This window comes from Panulirus ornatus, chromosome 59 (assembly GCF_036320965.1).
Source record: "Panulirus ornatus isolate Po-2019 chromosome 59, ASM3632096v1, whole genome shotgun sequence".
Taxonomy (NCBI): domain Eukaryota; kingdom Metazoa; phylum Arthropoda; class Malacostraca; order Decapoda; family Palinuridae; genus Panulirus; species Panulirus ornatus.
In genome coordinates this window covers 19,560,245-19,581,953 of record NC_092282.1, presented here as the reverse complement: position 1 = coordinate 19,581,953, position 21,709 = coordinate 19,560,245, and the positions used below count along the sequence as shown (strand labels likewise).

The 21,709-nt window shown below is 44.7% G+C and overlaps 1 protein-coding gene across 1 annotated transcript in view; it reads left to right on the top strand.

Annotated features, from left to right (window-relative positions):
• Positions 1 to 21,709, top strand: part of LOC139767208 (DNA helicase MCM8-like) — a 214,242-nt gene that overhangs the window by 70,583 nt on the left and 121,950 nt on the right. The window contains exon 6 of the mRNA XM_071696326.1: positions 6,513 to 6,668. Coding sequence (XP_071552427.1) covers positions 6,513 to 6,668 — 156 coding nt within the window. The remainder of the gene's footprint in view (positions 1 to 6,512; positions 6,669 to 21,709) is intronic.

Sequence of the window (21,709 nt, the reverse complement as noted above, 5' to 3'; positions counted from 1 at the left end):
TTTGCATGTAGCATTTATGGATCTGGAGAAGGCCTATGATAGAGTTGATAGAGATGCTCTGTGGAAGGTATTAAGAATATATGGTGTGGGAGGCAAGTTGTTAGAAGCAGTGAAAAGTTTTTATCGAGAATGTAAGGCATGTGTACGTGTAGGAAGAGAGGAAAGTGATTGGTTCTCAGTGAATGTAGGTTTGCGGCAGGGGTGTGTGATGTCTCCATGGTTGTTTAATTTGTTTATGGATGGGGTTGTTAGGGAGGTGAATGCAAGAGTTTTTGAAAGAGGGGCAAGTATGAAGTCTGTTGGGGATGAGAGAGCTTGGGAAGTGAGTCAGTTGTTGTTCGCTGATGATACAGCGCTGGTGGCTGATTCATGTGAGAAACTGCAGAAGCTGGTGACTAAGTTTGGTAAAGTGTGTGAAAGAAGAAAGTTAAGAGTAAATGTGAATAAGAGCAAAGTAATTAGGTACAGTAGGGTTGAGGGTCAAGTGAATTGGGAGGTAAGTTTGAATGGAGAAAAACTGGAGGAAGTAAAGTGTTTTAGATATCTGGGAGTGGATCTGGCAGCGGATGGAACCATGGAAGCGGAAGTGGATCATAGGGTGGGGGAGGGGACGAAAATTCTGGGAGCCTTGAAGAATGTGTGGAAGTCGAGAACATTATCTCGGAAAGCAAAAATGGGTATGTTTGAAGGAATAGTGGTTCCAACAATGTTGTATGGTTGCGAGGCGTGGGCTATGGATAGAGTTGTGCGCAGGAGGATGGATATGCTGGAAATGAGATGTTTGAGGACAATGTGTGGTGTGAGGTGGTTTGATCGAGTAAGTAATGTAAGGGTAAGAGAGATGTGTGGAAATAAAAAGAGCTTGGTTGAGAGAGCAGAAGAGGGTGTTTTGAAATGGTTTGGGCACATGGAGAGAATGAGTGAGGAAAGATTGACCAAGAGGATATATGTGTCGGAGGTGGAGGGAACGAGAAGTGGGAGACCAAATTTTAGGTGGAAAGATGGAGTGAAAAAGATTTTGTTTGATCGGGGCCTGAAGATGCAGGAGAGTGAAAGGAGGGCAAGGAATAGAGCGAATTGGATCGATATGGTATACCGGGGTTGACGTGCTGTCAGTGGATTGAATCAGGGCATTTGAAGCATCTGGGGTAAACCATGGAAAGCTGTGTAGGTATGTATATTTGTGTTTGTGGATATACATGTGTATGGGGGTGGGTTGGGCCATTTCTTTCGTCTGTTTCCTTGCACTACCTTGCAAATGCGGGAGACAGCGACAAAGCAAAAAAAAAAAATATATATATATATATATATATATATATATATATATATATATATATATATATATATATATATATATATATATATATACATATATATATTTTTTTTTTTTTTTTTTTTTTTTTTTACTTTGTCGCTGTCTCCCGCGTTTGCGAGGTAGCGCAAGGAAACAGACGAAAGAAATGGCCCAACCCCCCCCATACACATGTACATACACGCGTCCACACACGCAAATATACATACCTACACAGCTTTCCATGGTTTACCCCGGACGCTTCACATGCCTTGATTCAATCCACTGACAGCACGTCAACCCCTGTATACCACATCGCTCCAATTCACTCTATTCCTTGCCCTCCTTTCACCCTCCTGCATGTTCAGGCCCCGATCACACAAAATCCTTTTCACTCCATCTTTCCACCTCCAATTTGGTCTCCCTCTTCTCCTCGTTCCCTCCACCTCCGACACATATATCCTCTTGGTCAATCTTTCCTCACTCATTCTCTCCATGTGCCCAAACCATTTCAAAACACCCTCTTCTGCTCTCTCAACCACGCTCTTTTTTATTTCCACACATCTCTCTTACCCTTACGTTACTTACTCGATCAAACCACCTCACACCACACATTGTCCTCAAACATCTCATTTCCAGCACATCCATCCTCCTGCGCACAACTCTATCCATAGCCCACGCCTCGCAACCATACAACATTGTTGGAACTACTATTCCTTCAAACATACCCATTTTTGCTTTCCGGGATAATGTTCTCGACTTCCACACATTTTTCAAGGCTCCCAAAATTTTCGCCCCCTCCCCCACCCTATGATCCACTTCCGCTTCCATGGTTCCATCCGCTGACAGATCCACTCCCAGATATCTAAAACACTTCACTTCCTCCAGTTTTTCACCATTCAAACTCACCTCCCAATTGACTTGACCCTCAACCCTACTGTACCTAATAACCTTGCTCTTATTCACATTTACTCTTAACTTTCTTCTTCCACACACTTTACCAAACTCCGTCACCAGCTTCTGCAGTTTCTCACATGAATCCGCCACCAGCGCTGTATCATCAGCGAACAACAACTGACTCACTTCCCAAGCTCTCTCATCCCCAACAGACTTCATACTTGCCCCTCTTTCCAAAACTCTTGCATTTACCTCCCTATATATATATATATATATATATATATATATATATATATATATATATATATATATTATCCCTGGGGATAGGGGTGAAAGAATACTTCCCACGCATTCTTCGCGTGTCGTAGAAGGCGAGTAGAGGGGACGGGAGCGGGGGGCCAGAAATCATCCCCTCCTTGTATTTTTTTAACTTTCTAAAATGGGAAACAGAAGAATGAGGCACGCGGGGAGTGCTCATCCTCCTCGAAGGCTCAGACTGTGGTGTCTAAATGTGTGTGGATGTAACCAAGATGTGAAAAAAGGAGAGATAGGTAGTATGTTCGAGGAAAGGAACCTGGATGTTTTGGCTCTGAGTGAAACGAAGCTCAAGGGTAAAGGGGAAGAGTGGTTTAGGAATGTCTTGGGAGTAAAGTCAGGGGTTAGTGGGAGGACAAGAGCAAGGGAAGGAGTAGCAGTACTCCTGAAACAGGAGTTGTGGGAGTCTGTGATAGAATGTAAGAAAGTAAATTCTCGATTAATATGGGTAAAACTGAAAGTTGATGGAGAGAGATGGGTGATTATTGGTGCATATGCACCTGGGCATGAGAAGAAAGATCATGAGAGGCAAGTGTTTTGGGAGCAGCTGAATGAGTGTGTTAGTGGTTTTGATGTACGAGACCGGGTTATAGTGATGGGTGATTTGAATGCAAAGGTGAGTAATGTGGCAGTTGAGGGAATAATTGGTATACAAGGGGTGTTCAGTGTTGTAAATGGAAATTGTGAAGAGGTTGTAGATTTATGTGCTGAAAAAGGACTGGTGATTGGGAATACCTGGTTTATAAAGCGAGATATACATAAGTATATGTATGTAAGTAGGAGAGATGGCCAGAGAGCGTTATTGGATTACGCGTTAATTGACAGGCGCGTGAAAGAGAGACTTTTTGATGTTAATGTGCTGAGAGGTGCAACTGGAGGGATGTCTGATCATTATCTTGTGGAGGCTAAGGTGAAGATTTGTATGGGTTTTCAGAAAAGAAGAGTGAATGTTGGGGTGAAGAGGGTGGTGAGAGTAAGTGAGCTTGGGAAGGAGACTTGTGTGAGGAAGTACCAGGAGAGACTGAGTACAGAATGGAAAAAGGTGAGAACAATGGAAGTAAGGGGAGTAGGGGAGGAATGGGATGTATTTAGGGAATCAGTGAATGATTGCGCAAAAGATGCTTGTGGCATGAGAAGAGTGGGAGTTGGGTTGATTAGAAAGGGTAGTGATTGGTGGGATGAAGAAGTAAGATTATTAGTGAAAGAGAAGAGAGAGGCATTTGGACGATTTTTGCAGGGAAAAAATGCAATTGAGTGGGAGATGTGTAAAAGAAAGAGACAGGAGGTCAAGAGAAAGGTGCAAGAGGTGAAAAAAAGGGCAAATGAGAGTTGGGGTGAGAGAGTATCATTAAATTTTAGGGAGAATAAAAAGATGTTCTGGAAGGAGGTAAATAAAGTGCGTAAGACAAGGGAGCAAATGGGAACTTCAGTGAAGCGCGCAAATGGGGAGGTGATAACAAGTAGTGGTGATGTGAGAAGGAGATGGAGTGAGTATTTTGAAGGTTTGTTGAATGTGTTTGATGATAGAGTGGCAGATATAGGGTGTTTTGGTCGAGGTGGTTTGCAAAGTGAGAGGGTTAGGGAAAATGATTTGGTAAACAGAGAGGAGGTAGTAAAAGCTTTGCGGAAGATGAAAGCCGGCAAGGCAGCAGGTTTGGATGGTATTGCAGTGGAATTTATTAAAAAAGGGGGTGACTGTATTATTGACTGGTTGGTAAGGTTATTCAATGTATGTATGACTCATGGTGAGGTGCCTGAGGATTGGCGGAATGCGTGCATAGTGCCATTGTACAAAGGCAAAGGGGATAAGAGTGAGTGCTCAAATTACAGAGGTATAAGTTTGTTGAGTATTCCTGGTAAATTATATGGGAGGGTATTGATTGAGAGGGTGAAGGCATGTAGAGAGCATCAGATTGGGGAAGAGCAGTGAGGTTTCAGAAGTGGTAGAGGATGTGTGGATCAGGTGTTTGCTTTGAAGAATGTATGTGAGAAATACTTAGAAAAGCAAATGGATTTGTATGTAGCATTTTTGGATCTGGAGAGGGCATATGACAGAGTTGATAGAGATGCTCTGTGGAAGGTATTAAGAATATTTGGTGTGGGAGGCAAATTGTTAGAAGCAGTGAAAAGTTTTTATCGAGGATGTAAGGCATGTGTACGTGTAGGAAGAGAGGAAAGTGATTGGTTCTCAGTGAATGTAGGTTTGCGGCAGGGGTGTGTGATGTCTCCATGGTTGTTTAATTTGTTTATGGATGGGGTTGTTAGGGAGGTGAATGCAAGAGTCTTGGAAAGAGGGGCAAGTATGAAGTCTGTTGGGGATGAGAGAGCTTGGGAAGTGAGTCAGTTGTTGTTCGCTGATGATACAGCGCTGGTGGCTGATTCATGTGAGAAACTGCAGAAGCTGGTGACTGAGTTTGGTAAAGTGTGTGGAAGAAGAAAGTTAAGAGTAAATGTGAATAAGAGCAAGGTTATTAGGTACAGTAGGGTTGAGGGTCAAGTCAATTGGGAGGTGAGTTTGAATGGAGAAAAACTGGAGGAAGTGAAGTGTTTTAGATATCTGGGAGTGGATCTGTCAGCGGATGGAACCATGGAAGCGGAAGTGGATCATAGGGTGGGGGAGGGGGCGAAAATTTTGGGAGCCTTGAAAAATGTGTGGAAGTCGAGAACATTATCCCGGAAAGCAAAAATGGGTATGTTTGAAGGAATAGTGGTTCCAACAATGTTGTATGGTTGCGAGGCGTGGGCTATGGATAGAGTTGTGCGCAGGAGGATGGATGTGCTGGAAATGAGATGTTTGAGGACAATGTGTGGTGTGAGGTGGTTTGATCGAGTAAGTAACGTAAGGGTAAGAGAGATGTGTGGAAATAAAAAGAGCGTGGTTGAGAGAGCAGAAGAGGGTGTTTTGAAGTGGTTTGGGCACATGGAGAGAATGAGTGAGGAAAGATTGACCAAGAGGATATATGTGTCAGAGGTGGAGGGAACGAGGAGAAGAGGGAGACCAAATTGGAGGTGGAAAGATGGAGTGAAAAGGATTTTGTGTGATCGGGGCCTGAACATGCAGGAGGGTGAAAGGAGGGCAAGGAATAGAGTGAATTGGAGCGATGTGGTATACAGGGGTTGACGTGCTGTCAGTTGATTGAATCAAGGCATGTGAAGCATCCGGGGTAAACCATGGAAAGCTGTGTAGGTATGTATATTTGCGTGTGTGGACGTGTGTATGTACATGTGTATGGGGGTGGGTTGGGCCATTTCTTTCGTCTGTTTCCTTGCGCTACCTCGCAAACGCGGGAGACAGCGACAAAGTATAATAAAAAAATATATATATATATATATATATAATGTATATGTGGTTTCAGAAGTGGTAGAGGATGTGTGGATCAGGTGTTTGCTTTGAAGAATGTATATGAGAAATACTTAGAAAAGCAAATGGATTTGTATGTAGCATTTATGAATCTGGAGAAGGCATATGATAAGAGTTGATAGACATGCTCTGTGGAAGGTATTAAGAATATATGGTATGGGAGGAAAGTTGTTAGAAGCAGTGAAAAACGCAGGAGACAAAAAAAAAAAGAATAATATATATATATATAGCGTTAATGGGATGGCCCTGATTAAGGCCTCAGCTGTCTGTGATCTCAGCTAGCATAAAAAAGTAAATATAGTACTGTGCTGTTATCACACTTTTAGACTGTGAAAACTACATGTTGTTGTGCATTCACTGCCATCTTTGCCCTGCCATGCTTCTCATAAGGCTAGCTGCAGATGGCACTGATGTGCCAGGTTACAGTATGACTGTCCATGCATATGACAAACTCTCCAGTTTGATGACCACACATGGAGCAGATGAGCACTGTGCCACTTCTTGTTCTATTCTCTCATCATTTTTATTTTTCCTTGCCCAATAGATCACCCTGTAGCTCTTTAACCAATTTTTATCTGAAAAAGGTATATAACATTTTATATGTGTGAAATTTTTTACATTATACGATATATTGCTTCTCTCACGTAGGTAAGCCAAAGTCAAGAGGGTCGAGGAAACAAGGGAGACAAATGTATGTTTTTGTTATACATTGATGCTTCATCAGTCATCAAAAGTAAGGTTGGAAATGACTCTGCATCAGCTGCTGGCATTGAATTCAGCATTAAGGACTATTATGCTATTCAGGTATGCAATTCTTTGTGGCAAAATTTTATTTGATTTTATAAGATTAGATTATTATTATTATCATATTATTATTATTAGTAGTATTATTGCCATAATTTTTTTTCCTTTAATTTTTCATACACCTGATCTATAATCCTGTACCACTTCTGAAACCACACTGCTTCCCAATCTGATGCTCTTTACATGCCTTCACCCTCTCAATCAGTACCCTCCCATATGTTCAACAAACGTATCCATCTGTAGTTTGAACTTTCACCTTTATCTCCTTTGCCTTTATACAGTGGCACTAGACAAGCATGCCTCCAATCTTTATGCATTTTACCATGATCCATACATACATTGCATATCCTTGCTAGCTAATCAACAACACAGTCACCCCCGTTAGTAAATTCAACTGCTATACCATCCAATCCCGCTGCCTTGCCTGATTTGTCCCGACACAAATACCCTGCGTCTGCCACTCTATCATGAAACACATTTAACAATCCTTCAAAATTACTCACTCCATCTCCTCATTCAATCACTGCCTATTATCACTTCCCCTTTTGCTTCCTTTACTGATGTCCCCATTTGTTCTCTTGTCTTTCACACATTATTTACCTCCTTCCAAAGCATCTTTTTATCCTCCCTTAAGTTTAAAATGGCACTTTCTCACCCCAACTCTAATTTGCCTTCATTTTCAATCCCTGCACCTTCCCCTTGACCTCCTGCCACTTTCTCTTACACATTTCCCAATTATTTGCACCCCTTCCTTGTGAGTACTGCCCAAATGCCTCTCTTTTTTCTTTCATTGGCAAATTTACTTCTTCATCCCAACACTTACTTCCCTTTTTAATCTTCCTGCCTCCCACCTTTCACATGATGCATGCATCTCTTACACATGCCATCATTGCTTCCCTAAATAGCTCTTATTACTCACTCACCTCCCTTACTTCATTTCGTGTCACCTTTTGCCAATTTACTTTCATTCTTTCCCAGTATTTCTTCACACAAATCTCCTTTCTAAACTCACATACTCTCTAACTCTCCTCTTCCTGATTGTCTCCTCTTTTTGGAAAACCTCTACAAATCTTCATGATCCTTCTCATGACCAGGTGCATAAGCACCAATAATCACCCATCTCTTGTCATCTACTTTCAGTTTTACCCACATCAATCTAGAATTTACTTCCTTACACTCAATCATTCTCTCTTACAACACCTGCTTCCTGAGTAGTGCTACTCCCTCCTTAGCTCATGTCCTCTCAGCAATCCCTAAGTTCAATCCCAAGACATTTCCAAACCATTCTTCCCCCTTACCCTTGAGCTTTGTTTCACTTAGAGCCAAAACAACCAGGTTTCTTTTTTCATACTTCCTATCTTTCCTCTTATCTTGGTTACATCCAAAAACATTCAGATACTCCAAAGGTTCAGTCATCTGTTCCTTACACTACCTCGCTCTCAAGGGAAATGGTGAATATGTATAGAGAAGAGGAAGTTTGGTTTAGGAATGTTTGGGAGTAAAGTCAGAGGTTGGTGAGAGGATAAAAGCAAAGGAAGGTGTAGCACTACTCCTGAAGTAGGAGTTGTGGGAGTGTGATAAAGTGTAAGAAAGTAAACTCTTGATTGATATGGGTAAAACTGAAAGTGGATGGAGAGAGATGGGTGATTACTGGTGCCTGTACACCTGGTCATGAAAAGAACGATCATGAGAGGCAAGTGTTTTGGGAGCAGCAGATTGAGTGTGTTAGCAGGTTTGATGCATGAGACTGGGTTATAGTGATGGGTGATTTGAATGCAAAGGTGAGTAATGTGGCAGTTGAGGGTATAAGTGGTAAACATGGGGTGTTCAGTGTTGTAAATGGAAATGGTGAAGAGCTTGTAGATTGGTGTGCTGAAAAGGGCTGGTGATTGGGAATACCTGGTTTAAAAAGAGAGATATACACATGTATATGTATGTAAGTATGAGAGATGGCTAGAGAGCGTTATTGGATTACGTGTTAATTGATAGGCACGTGAAAGAGAGACTTTTGGATGTTAATGTGCTGAGAGGGGCAGCTGGAGGGATGTCTTATCATTATTTTGTGGAGGTGAAGGTGAAGATTTGTAGAGTTTTTCAGAAAAGAAGAGAGAATGTTGGGGTGAAGAGAGTGGTGAGAGTAAGTGAGTTTGGAAATGAGACTTGTGTGAGGAAGTACCAGGAGAGATTCAGCACAGAATGGCAAAAGGTGAAAGCAAATGATGTAAGAGGAGTGTGGGAGGAATGGGATGTATTTAGGGAAGCAGTGATGGCTTGTGCAAAAGATGCTTGTGGCAGGAGAAAGGTGGAAGGTGGGCAGATTAGGAAGGGTAGTGAGTGGTTAGATGATGAAGTAAGATTGTTAGTGAAAGAGAAGAGAGAGGCGTTTGGGCAATTTTTGCAGGGAAATAGTGCAAATGACTGGGATATGTATAAAAGAAAGTGGCAGGAGGTCAAGAGAAAGGTGCAAAAGAGGGCAAATGAGAGTTGGGGTGAGAAAGGATCATTAAATTTTAGGGAGAATAAAAAGATGTTTTAGAAGGAGGTAAATAAAGTGCGTAAGACGAGAGAACAAATGTGAATGTCAGTGAAGGGGGCTAATGGGGAGGTAATAAATAGTGGTGAAGTGAGAAGAAGATAGAGTGATTATTTTGAAGGTTTGTTGAATGTGTTTGATGATAGAGTGGCAGATATATGGTGTTTTGGTCGAGGTGATGTGCTAAGTGAGAGGGTTAGGGAGAATGGTTTTGTAAACAGAGAAGAGGTAGTGAAAGTTTTGTGGAAGATGAAAGCTGGCAAGGCGGCGGGTTTGGATGGTATTGCAGTGGAATCTATTAAAAAGGGGGCGACTGTGTTGTTGACTGGTTGGTAAGGATAATCAAAGTAAGTATGGTTCATGGTGAAGTACCTGAGGATTGGTGGAATGCATGCATAGTGCCATTGTACAAAAGCAAATGGAATGCATACATAGTGCCATTGTACAAAAGCAAAAGCAAATACAGAGGTATAAGTTTGTTGAGTATTTCTGGGAAATTATATGGGAGGATATTGATCGAGAGGGCAAAGGCATGTACAGAGCATCAGACTGGGGAAGAGTATTGTAGTTTCAGAAGTGGTAGAGGATGTGTGGATGAGGTGTTTGCTTTGAAGAATGTATGTGAGAAATACTTAGAAAAGCAGATGGATTTTGTATGTAGCATTTATGGATCTGGATATGGTGTATAATAGGGTTGATAGAGATGCTCTGTGGAAGGTATTAAGAATATATGGTGTGGGAGGTAAGTTGCTAGAAGCAGTGAAAAGTTTTGACCAAGGATGCGAGGTATATGTACGAGTAGGAAGAGGAGAAAGTGATTGGTTCTCAGCAAATGTTGGTTTGCGTCAAGGGTGCGTGATGTGTCCATGGTTGTTTAATTTGTTTGTGGATGGGGTGGATAGCTAAGTGAATGCAAGTCTTTTGGAGAGAGGGGCAAATATGCATTCTTGTGGATGAGAGGGCTTGGGAAGTGAGTCAGTTGTTGTTCGCTGATGATACAGCGCTAGTGGCTGATTCGTGTGAGAAACTGCAGAAGCTGGTAACTGAGTTTGGTAAAGTTTGTGAAAGGAGAAAGCTGAGAGAAAATGTGAATATGAGCAAGGTTATTAGGTTCAGTAGGGTTGAGGGACAAGTTAATTGGGAGGTAAGTTTGAAAGGAGAAAAACTGGAGGAAGTGAAGTGTTTTAGATATCTGGGAGTGGATTTAGCAGCGGAAGGAACCGTGGAAGCGGAAGTCAGTCACAGGGTGGGGGAGGGGGGGGGCGAAGGTTCTGGGAGCCTTGAAGAATGTGTGAAAGGGGAGAACGTTATCTCAGAGAGCAGAAATGGATATATTTGAAGGAATAGTGGTTCCAACGATGTTATATGGTTGCAAGGCATGGGCTATTGATAGGGTTGTGTGGAGGAGGGTGGATGTGTTGGAAATGAAATGTTTGAGGACAATATGTGGTGTGAGTTGGTTTGATCGAGTAAGTGATGAAAGGGTAAGAGAGATGTGTGGTAATAAAAAGAGTGTAGTTGAGAGAGGAGAAGAGGGTGTGTTGAAATGGTTTGGTCACTTGGAGAGAATGAGTGAGAAAAGATTGACAAAGAAGATATATGTTTCAGAAGTAGAGGGAACGAGGAGAAGTGGTAGACCAAATTGGAAGTGGAAGGATGGATTGAAAAAGATTGAGCGATCGGGGCCTAAACATATAGGAGGGTGATAGGCATGCTAAGAATAGAGTGAATTGGAATGATGTGGTATACTGGGGTAGACGTGCTGTCAGTGGATTGAACCAGGGCATGTGAAGAATCTGTGGTAAACCATGGAAATTTTTGTGGAGCCTGGATGTGGAAAGGGAGCTGTGGTTTCGGTGCATCACACACGACAGCTAGAGACTGAGTATGAACGAGTATGACCTTTGTTGTCTTTTCCTAGCTCTACCTGGCATGCACACACGGGAAGGGAGGTGCTAATTCATGTGTGGTTGGGTGGCAACGGGAATGGATGAAGGCAGCAAGTATGAATATGTTTTTTTTTTTTTTTTTTTTTGCTTTGTCGCTGTCTCCCGCGTTTGCGAGGTAGCGCAAGGAAACAGACGAAAGAAATGGCCCAACCCACCCCCATACACATGTATATACATACGTCCACACACGCAAATATACATACCTACACAGCTTTCCATGGTTTACCCCAGACGCTTCACATGCCTTGATTCAATCCACTGACAGCACGTCAACCCCGGTATACCACATCGCTCCAATTCACTCTATTCCTTGCCCTCCTTTCACCCTCCTGCATGTTCAGGCCCCGATCACACAAAATCTTTTTCACTCCATCTTTCCACCTCCAATTTGGTCTCCCTCTTCTCCTCGTTCCCTCCACCTCCGACACATATATCCTCTTGGTCAATCTTTCCTCACTCATTCTCTCCATGTGCCCAAACCATTTCAAAACACCCTCTTCTGCTCTCTCAACCACGCTCTTTTTATTTCCACACATCTCTCTTACCCTTACGTTACTTACTCGATCAAACCACCTCACACCACACATTGTCCTCAAACATCTCATTTCCAGCACATCCATCCTCCTGCGCACAACTCTATCCATAGCCCACGCCTCGCAACCATACAACATTGTTGGAACCACTATTCCTTCAAACATAACCATTTTTGCTTTCCGAGATAATGTTCTCGACTTCCACACATTCTTCAAGGCTCCCAGAATTTTCGCCCCCTCCCCCACCCTATGATCCACTTCCGCTTCCATGGTTCCATCCGCTGCCAGATCCACTCCCAGATATCTAAAACACTTTACTTCCTCCAGTTTTTCTCCATTCAAACTCACCTCCCAATTGACTTGACCCTCAACCCTACTGTACCTAATAACCTTGCTCTTATTCACATTTACTCTTAACTTTCTTCTTTCACACACTTTACCAAACTCAGTCACCAGCTTCTGCAGTTTCTCACATGAATCAGCCACCAGCGCTGTATCATCAGCGAACAACAACTGACTCACTTCCCAAGCTCTCTCATCCCCAACAGACTTCATACTTGCCCCTCTTTCCAAAACTCTTGCATTCACCTCCCTAACAACCCCATCCATAAACAAATTAAACAACCATGGGGACATCACACACCCCTGCCGCAAACCTACATTCACTGAGAACCAATCACTTTCCTCTCTTCCTACACGTACACATGCCTTACATCCTCGATAAAAACTTTTCACTGCTTCTAACAACTTGCCTCCCACACCATATATTCTTAATACCTTCCACAGAGCATCTCTATGAACTCTATCATATGCCTTCTCCAGATCCATAAATGCTACATACAAATCCATTTGCTTTTCTAAGTATTTGTCACATACATTCTTCAAAGCAAACACCTGATCCACACATCCTCTACCACTTCTGAAACCACACTGCTCTTCCCCAATCTGATGCTCTGTACATGCCTTCACCCTCTCAATCAATACCCTCCCATATAATTTACCAGGAATACTCAACAAACTTATACCTCTGTAATTTGAGCACTCACTCTTATCCCCTTTGCCTTTGTACAATGGCACTATGCACGCATTCCGCCAATCCTCAGGCACCTCACCATGAGTCATACATACATTAAATAACCATACCAACCAGTCAACAATACAGTCACCCCCTTTTTTAATAAATTCCACTGCAATACCATCCAAACCTGCTGCCTTGCCGGCTTTCATCTTCCGAAAAGCTTTTACTACCTCTTCTCTGTTTACCAAATCATTTTCCCTAACCCTCTCACTTTGCACACCACCTCGACCAGAACACCCTATATCTGCCACTCTATCATCAAACACATTCAACAAACCTTCAAAATACTCACTCCATCTCCTTCTCACATCACCACTACTTGTTATCACCTCCCCATTTGCACCCTTCACTGAAGTTCCCATTTGCTCCCTTGTCTTACACACTTTATTTACCTCCTTCCAGAACATCTTTTTATTCTCCCTAAAATTTAATGATACTCTCTCACCCCAACTCTCATTTGCCCTTTTTTTCACCTCTTGCACCTTTCTTTTGATCTCCTGTCTCTTTCTTTTATACATCTCCCACTCAATTGGATTTTTTCCCTGCAAAAATCGTCCAAATGCCTCTCTCTTCTCTTTCACTAATACTCTTACTTCTTCATCCCACCACTCACTACCCTTTCTAATCAACCCACCTCCCACTCTTCTCATGCCACAAGCATCTTTTGCGCAATCCATCACTGATTCCCTAAATACATCCCATTCCTCCCCCACTCCCCTTACTTCCATTGTTCTCACCTTTTTCCATTCTGTACTCAGTCTCTCCTGGTACTTCCTCACACAAGTCTCCTTCCCAAGCTCACTTACTCTCACCACCCTCTTCACCCCAACATTCACTCTTCTTTTCTGAAAACCCATACAAATCTTCACCTTAGCCTCCACAAGATAATGATCAGACATCCCTCCAGTTGCACCTCTCAGCACATTAACATCCAAAAGTCTCTCTTTCGCGCGCCTGTCAATTAACACGTAATCCAATAACGCTCTCTGGCCATCTCTCCTGCTTACATAAGTATACTTATGTATTTTTTTTTTTTTTCATACTATTCGCCATTTCCCACGATAGCGAGGTAGCGTTAAGAACAGAGGACTGGGCCTTTGAGGGAATATCCTCAACTGGCCCCCTTCTCTGTTCCTTCTTTGGAAAAAAAAAAAAAAAAAAAAAAAAAACCGAGAGGGGAGGATTTCCAGCCCCCCGCTCCCTTCCCTTTTAGTCGCCTTCTACGGCACGCAGGGAATACGTGGGAAGTATTCTTTCTCCCCTATCCCCAGGGATAACATATATATATATATATATATCTTTTCTTTTCTTTCATACTATTCGCCATTTCCTGCGTTAGCAAGGTAGCGTTAAGAACAGAGGACTGGGCCTCTGAGGGAATATCCTCACCTAGCCTCATTCTCTGTTCCTTCTTTTGGAAAATTTAAAAAAAAACGAGAGGGGAGGATTTCCAGCCCCCCGCTCCCTCCCCTTTTAGTCGCTTCTACGACACGCAGGGAATACGTGGGAAGTATTCTTTCTCCCCTATCCCCAGGGATATATATATATATATAGATATATATATATATATATATGTGACACTTTGCTCTTGCTAGACCTGTCCCTCACGTAAGTGTCTCCAACATAACTGTCTGTGACACCTATGTATTCAAAGCACCTGCACTTGACACATCCGTGGTCGACACACCTCCTCTTGCCACACAAACCAGTCTGCACTCGACTTAGTTCTCTTACCACAACTTTTTGATCTAATCTCAAAAAAGAAAGAAAGCGAGAAAAAGGTCTTGTTGTGGTACACATCCACCCACAGATTTACTTCAGTGACATCATGTTTTACTGAGTTGTGGCGCTGAGGCAGAGTAAGACGTGTGCAGGATCAATGGCTCTCTCCTGGCGAGGGCTGGTCAGGTATGATACAGCTGATAACTTACCAAGGTTGTGCATCCGTGACGAATCTACCACATACATCGTACGAGAACGTCTCAAACAAACAGCTTGAGTCATTGCACAGAAACATATCACAAATGCCTTCAGAAATAGACTGATATATGTCTTTAGTTTTATATGTAGAATGAGCTGCACTTTCGTAATTAGAAAAACAGGTGAAATGAGTTGCACTTTCGTAGTCAAAAAAAGACCTATCTGGTTTCCTATGTACTCCATACTAAACCTCGAAAGACCCAGTGATCTGCTGCTGTTTGCATTGCTCTGCATAATTTTCACATGCAAAGATTCGTAAAGAAGCACAGATAAGAGATGCGGCCAACAAATATACGTAACTAAAGAAAATGTCTTAAACAAATGATTAATGATCACGGAAACTCTATAAATATCAAGGGATTATATCAGAAAATAAATAAAGAATGAGTAATTTGAACGGTTAACCAGAGTGAGCGGATGATGTGGTACGTAGACACGAAGACCCGCCAACTGCTGCAGGAGTTGGCTGCCCCGCGCGCAGCGGTCTCAGATCCATAATCGTTGTGGGAGACTGATGTGATGTTTAGTGTTTATTAAACACCTCAGGTGGGGTGTGCCCTCTCGTCCTGAAGTGTTACTGGCGCCAGACACGCACCTACCGTGTCCATATGTATATATGTCTGCTGATGTGTACACGAAAATACAGCTATTCAACGGTTGAAGATAAGCGAGATAAAAAAAAAAAAAAAAAATATATATATATATATATATATATATATATATATATATATATATATATATATATATATATATATATATATATATATATATATATTTTTTTTTTTTTTTTATCTCGCTTTTTAAACCAGGTATTCCCAATCATCAGTCCTTTTTCAGCACATAAATCTACAAGCTCTTCACCATTTCCATTTACAACACTGAACACCCCATGTATACCAATTATTCCCTCAACTGCCACATTACTCACCTTTGCATTCAAATCACCCATCACTATAACTATAATCATGAGAGGCAAGTGTTTTGGGAGCAGCTGAATGAGTGTGTTAGTGGTTTTGATGCACGAGACCGGGTTATAGTGATGGGTGATTTGAGTGCAAAGGTGAGTATGATTATGTATGTGTGTATATATGTATATGTCTGTGTATGTATATATATGCATATGTTGAAATGTATAGGTATGTATATATGTGTGTGTGGGCATTTATGTATATATGTATGTATGTGGTTGGGTTAGACCATTCTTTCGTCTGTTTCCATGCACTACCTCACTAACGCGGGAGACCCCTGTAGACCACATCATTCCAATTCACTATTCCTTGCACACCTTTCAACCTCCTGTATGTTCAGTCCCCGATCACTGAAAATCTTTCTCACTTCATCCTTCCACCTCCAATTTGGTCTCCCACTTCTCTTCGTTCCCTCTACCTCTGACACATATATCCTCTTTGTCAATCTTTCCTCACTCATTCTCTCCATGAGACCAAACCATTTCAACACATGCTCTTCTGCTCTTTCAACCACACTCTTTTCATTACCACACATCTCTCTTCCCCTTTCATTTCATACTTGATCAAACCACCTCACACGACATATTGTCCTCAAACATTTCATTTCCAATACATCCACCCTCCTCCGCAGAACCCTATCTATATAGCCCATGCCTCGCAACCATATAACATTGTTGGAACCACTATTCCTTCAATCATACCCATTTTTGCTTTCTGAGATAACGTTCTCACCTTTCACACATTCTTCAATGCTCCCACAACCTTTGCCCCCTCCCCCACCCTGTGATTCACATCCTCTTCCATGGTTCCATGCACTGCTAAATCCAATCCCAGATATCTAAAACACTTCACTTCCTCCAGTAGTTTTTCACCATTCAAACTTTTTTTTTTTTTTTTTTTTTTTGCTTTGTCGCTGTCTCCCGCGCTTGCGAGGTAGCGCAAGGAAACAGACGAAAGAAATGGCCCAACCCACCCCCATACACATGTATATACATACGTCCACACACGCAAATATACATACCTACACAGCTTTCCATGGTTTACCCCAGACGCTTCACATGCCTTGATTCAATCCACTGACAGCACGTCAACCCCGGTATACCACATCGCTCCAATTCACTCTATTCCTTGCCCTCCTTTCACCCTCCTGCATGCTCAGGCCCCGATCACACAAAATCTTTTTCACTCCATCTTTCCACCTCCAATTTGGTCTCCCTCTTCTCCTCGTTCCCTCCACCTCCGACACATATATTCTCTTGGTCAATCTTTCCTCACTCATTCTCTCCATGTGCCCGAACCATTTCAAAACACCCTCTTCTGCTCTCTCAACCACGCTCTATTTATTTCCACACATCTCTCTTACCCTTACGTTACTTACTCGATCAAACCACCTCACACCACACATTGTCCTCAAACATCTCATTTCCAGCACATCCATCCTCCTGCGCACAACTCTATCCATAGCCCACGCCTCGCAACCATACAACATTGTTGGAACCACTATTCCTTCAAACATACCCATTTTTGCTTTCCGAGATAATGTTCTCGACTTCCACACATTCTTCAAGGCTCCCAGAATTTTCGCCCCCTCCCCCACCCTATGATCCACTTCCGCTTCCATGGTTCCATCCGCTGCCAGATCCACTCCCAGATATCTAAAACACTTCACTTCCTCCAGTTTTTCTCCATTCAAACTCACCTCCCAATTGACTTGACCCTCAACCCTACTGTACCTAATAACCTTGCTCTTATTCACATTTACTCTTAACTTTCTTCTTTCACACACTTTACCAAACTCAGTCACCAGCTTCTGCAGTTTCTCACATGAATCAGCCACCAGCGCTGTATCATCAGCGAACAACAACTGACTCCCTTCCCAAGCTCTCTCATCCCCAACAGACTTCATACTTGCCCCTCTTTCCAAAACTCTTGCATTCACCTCCCTAACAACCCCATCCATAAACAAATTAAACAACCATGGAGACATCACACACCCCTGCCGCAAACCTACATTCACTGAGAACCAATCACTTTCCTCTCTTCCTACACGTACACATGCCTTACATCCTCGATAAAAACTTTTCACTGCTTCTAACAACTTGCCTCCCACACCATATATTCTTAATACCTTCCACAGAGCATCTCTATCAACTCTATCATATGCCTTCTCCAGATCCATAAATGCTACATACAAATCCAAACTTACCTCCCAATTAACTTGTCCCTCAACCCTACTGAACCTAATAATTACCTTGCTCGTATTCACATTTAGTCTCAGCTTTCTTCTTTCACACACTTTATTATTTTTTTTTTTTTCACTCATGCCTGTTAGTAATGTGCGATGGGGAAGATCTAACTACTGTGCGAAGGTCTTAATTGTCGGCTACACTACGTATTGATAGTGACGGAAGTTGTTAATTGGAAAGAATGTATGGATACTATAAGGGGAAGACTATAGGCCAGAATACGGATAGCACAGTTCGAGATAAGTTTAAAGGTGGCAGTCAGATGATGTTTCGGACTCTGTTGGGCCCGGCGACTTAGGTTGCCGACTTAGGCACAGCGACCTTCCAGCACCGCTCACCTTCCGGTGCGGCCGTCGCGCGGGAGCAATGTGCAGCCCTGCCAAGACGTCCACCATCCCGCCCGACAACCCGACTTCAGGAACTGGTACCTGCCACGGGAGAACAGCCTAATCCCGCACACCCCAAGCCGACAAAGGGGAGATGACCTTGCGCCTGCCCGGTGGGCCGACACCAGATGTTCGAGGCAGGCTCTGACTATTAACCTGTGCTCTTGGACCACATCCTGTGAAGGGAGTGTGTCCAGGTTAGGGCTTTGACACTGCACAACTCGAGGTCCCGGTATGTCAGCCTTAACCCTCTGAGAGCACTCACGCTTTCCTGACACCATGCACCTCGCCAACTCAGGGTGGCCGAGGTTACTTGCACGGTGTCTTTCCCGGTGAATTCCCTTACGCCTTGTAAGACTTCCGGGGTACCGTAGTAGCTGCACTTGTATGCATGTGCAGCCGAAAGCGGGAAGTGAACACCAGAGACCTGGGTGTCGATGATATAGGTCTCTGTACCTTTAGAAGCCACGATGTCCGGCTTTCTAAAGGACCCCACAATCGGGGCTCGCAGGACACCTGAAAACCTCTTTGCCTCAGTCGCCCAGCTAAAAAGGCACAGATGTTATCGTGTCGCTTGACCCGACCGCCGTGTGTACGAGTGCACATCTGAGCGATGTGTCCCAACGTACCCGGCTTCTGGCAGGTGTCACAGAGGCCGTTGATCTCGGGCCGGCCTCTGGACGCCCTGGCAGGGGTGGGCAAGGCGCCTATCCGCACTTGGACAGCCTTCACGTAATCGGCGCCGGACAGGAAACGGTTCCCGCTGTTTACCCATCTACTCACCTGAGGCACAGCTGCAGATGGAGCGAGAGCTGCACCTCCGACGGTGCTGATCAGATTAGCCCTCCATACGTGCTGGCGTTCGGTCTTACTTCCCGCCTGTCGACCAGCAATGCATGCGGGTCCAGACCAGCGCTTTAGCTTGCTCAAGACTGCAGGCTCCCGGACAGCCGCCTGAATTACTGGGTCGGATGAGGTGAGCAGTTTCTCGAACCGCGCTTGTTTATTCAGCCGGACGGTTGAGACAAAGTCTGGTATGCCCAGCCCACCATCTCCAGATGTCGAGTGGAAGAATGCGCAGGGCACGTCATGGGCTAGGCGTAGCCAGCGGCGAACCGCCACTCACACTTGCCTGTCCATGCGTGCTAACTGTGTCTTAAATACTTCCCCCAACACCAGTCGGTGCATGAGCTTGGGGTTCGGTCTTACTTCCCGCCTGTCGACCAACGCAATCCGTTGTTGAGGTTTTAGAGGGGATCTGGTGATGTTTCGCAGCCCCTCTTCTAGCAAGGCTCCATAGGACTTACGGCGGCCCCCGGCCCCGACGAGAATCCCGAGGTACTTGTACTCGTCCTCAGCGCTCATGGAGCCGACAGCACTGCCCAAGACTTGGTACGTCCTATTTTTATTGACGTACCAAGTCTTACGTTTGCCGTCAACCTCCATGCTGAGGGTACGACATTTCCCTGGGTTGACCTGAAGCCCACCCCCCGCAAGGGTCGCAGCCATGACGTCCATTGCCTTTTGCAAGCCAGTGGGCGTCTGCGCGACGAGAACCAAGTCGTCAGCGAAAGCCAATGCTGATACGGTCTTGTCTCCCAACCTAACCCCTACACCGGTCTCCTTCACCCTCGTGATTCCCTCGTCAATCCCAAGGTTGAAGAGCATCGGCGATAATGGGTCGCCCTGTTTGACCCCACGAGTCATGTTTATTTTCTCCGACATCCCATCGCTGCCTTCGATTTTGGTGAAGGCTTGGTCGTACGTCGACATTATGTATGACCTGACAAGGGCAGGAATGCCCTTCCGCGACATGGCCCGCTCGATAGTGCTGTGGTTAACACTATCGAACGCTTTGGTCATGTCTAGGAATGCCAGGTGCACACCGTGGGCGTGTGCTCGCGCACGACCGACGATCGCATCCAAGATCGTCAAGTTCTCAAGGCATCCGTCCACTGGATCGAATGCCTTTTGAGCCTCATCGATCTGGACGAGGCTTGAGATGCGGCTGCTCAGAATCTTGTGGAGCAGGCGGAGTACGGCACAGGAAATGGTGATTGGCCGGTAGTCCTTGGGTTCGGTAGGGTTAGGGACCTTTGGTATCAGCACCGTTCTGTTCGCCTTGAAAGGCTCTGGCAGTGCAGACGTAGCAAGCCAAAGGTTGAACATCTTGGCCAGTACCCTCGGAGGAATGGACTTAAGCAACCGAGTCGACATTCCATCAGGTCCAGGAGCAGATTGTCTTGTGGCCTTGAGGTGGTGTGTTACCTCGTCTATGGTAATAATCCTTGCTAGTTGTTCGCTATTTGGGTCATAGTCAGTAATAACACGTTCGTCCGGCTCAGATGGTCGAGAGAAGAGAGCCCCCCAAAAGGGAATGAGGCGTTCCGGCCCAACCGAAGTTGGCGGTACCTCCCAGTCACCTTTGAGGACCTGTCCAGCAGCCAAAAACCTATTTTCTCGATAGAGTCTCTGTATTTTGCGGTATTGCTCTCTTCTAAGCCGGTTCCCACGCAAAGGAGTCCCCTCCGCTTGGCGTACGCGGCCTTGGTTCGCTGACTGCCTTGAACCTCCTTCACCACGATCCGGGCGGTCTTGGGGCGGGCTGCAAGAGCTTAGCATCTGTGGTGCGTTCTTTGCTGCGGCCCTGGCGGCGGCTAGGCTGTCACCCTGACGCAAATGGTCCAGGGCAACATTTAGGACGTCCTCGCCCCATGATGTCCTTGTGGGGTCGAGTAGTAATACGTCGAAATAAGCGACAGTCTCTGCCACAAAGGAAGCAATCGATTGTTGGGGTTGGGGAATCCGCGGAATGGCTGGGACAGATAAAACTGCGGGAAGAATGGTCGTCTCACCGCCGGGTTCCGCACTCGCGTACATCCCTGTACGTGGTGCTTCCCCCTCTTCGTCATTCCGCGTGTTGCTTCGCGTTGTGGCTGGGACACGCCTCCTAATCGACGCACCATCCAGCACCTCACCTTCACCAGTTTCCTGGATCAGGTTCAAGTTCAAGGTCAGTTCCTGAACCTTGGTCTTATACGACGCCTTGCGTCGGAGACCTTTGATCGCTTCGACCGTCCTAGAAGGGACAATTTCCCGCAACCGCTGGTTCAGGCCCTGCCCGGCAACTAGTGAGGGACCAGCTGCCATCCCGGCCTCGGCCCTGGCGAGGAGCTCAATCTCCTCGTCAGACCACCGAGCCTTGGACAGAACGTGTCTTGTTGCTAGCTCCTGGTGAAAGGAGCCAGCATGCGCCTGCCTCTCGTGGACCCTACGGCCCCGAAAGCTGGCGAAGGTCTTCCCACAATGTGGGCAAGTGGGGGAATGGTCGTCGACTGTTCCCACGTGGTTGTTGTCGGCACCCGACA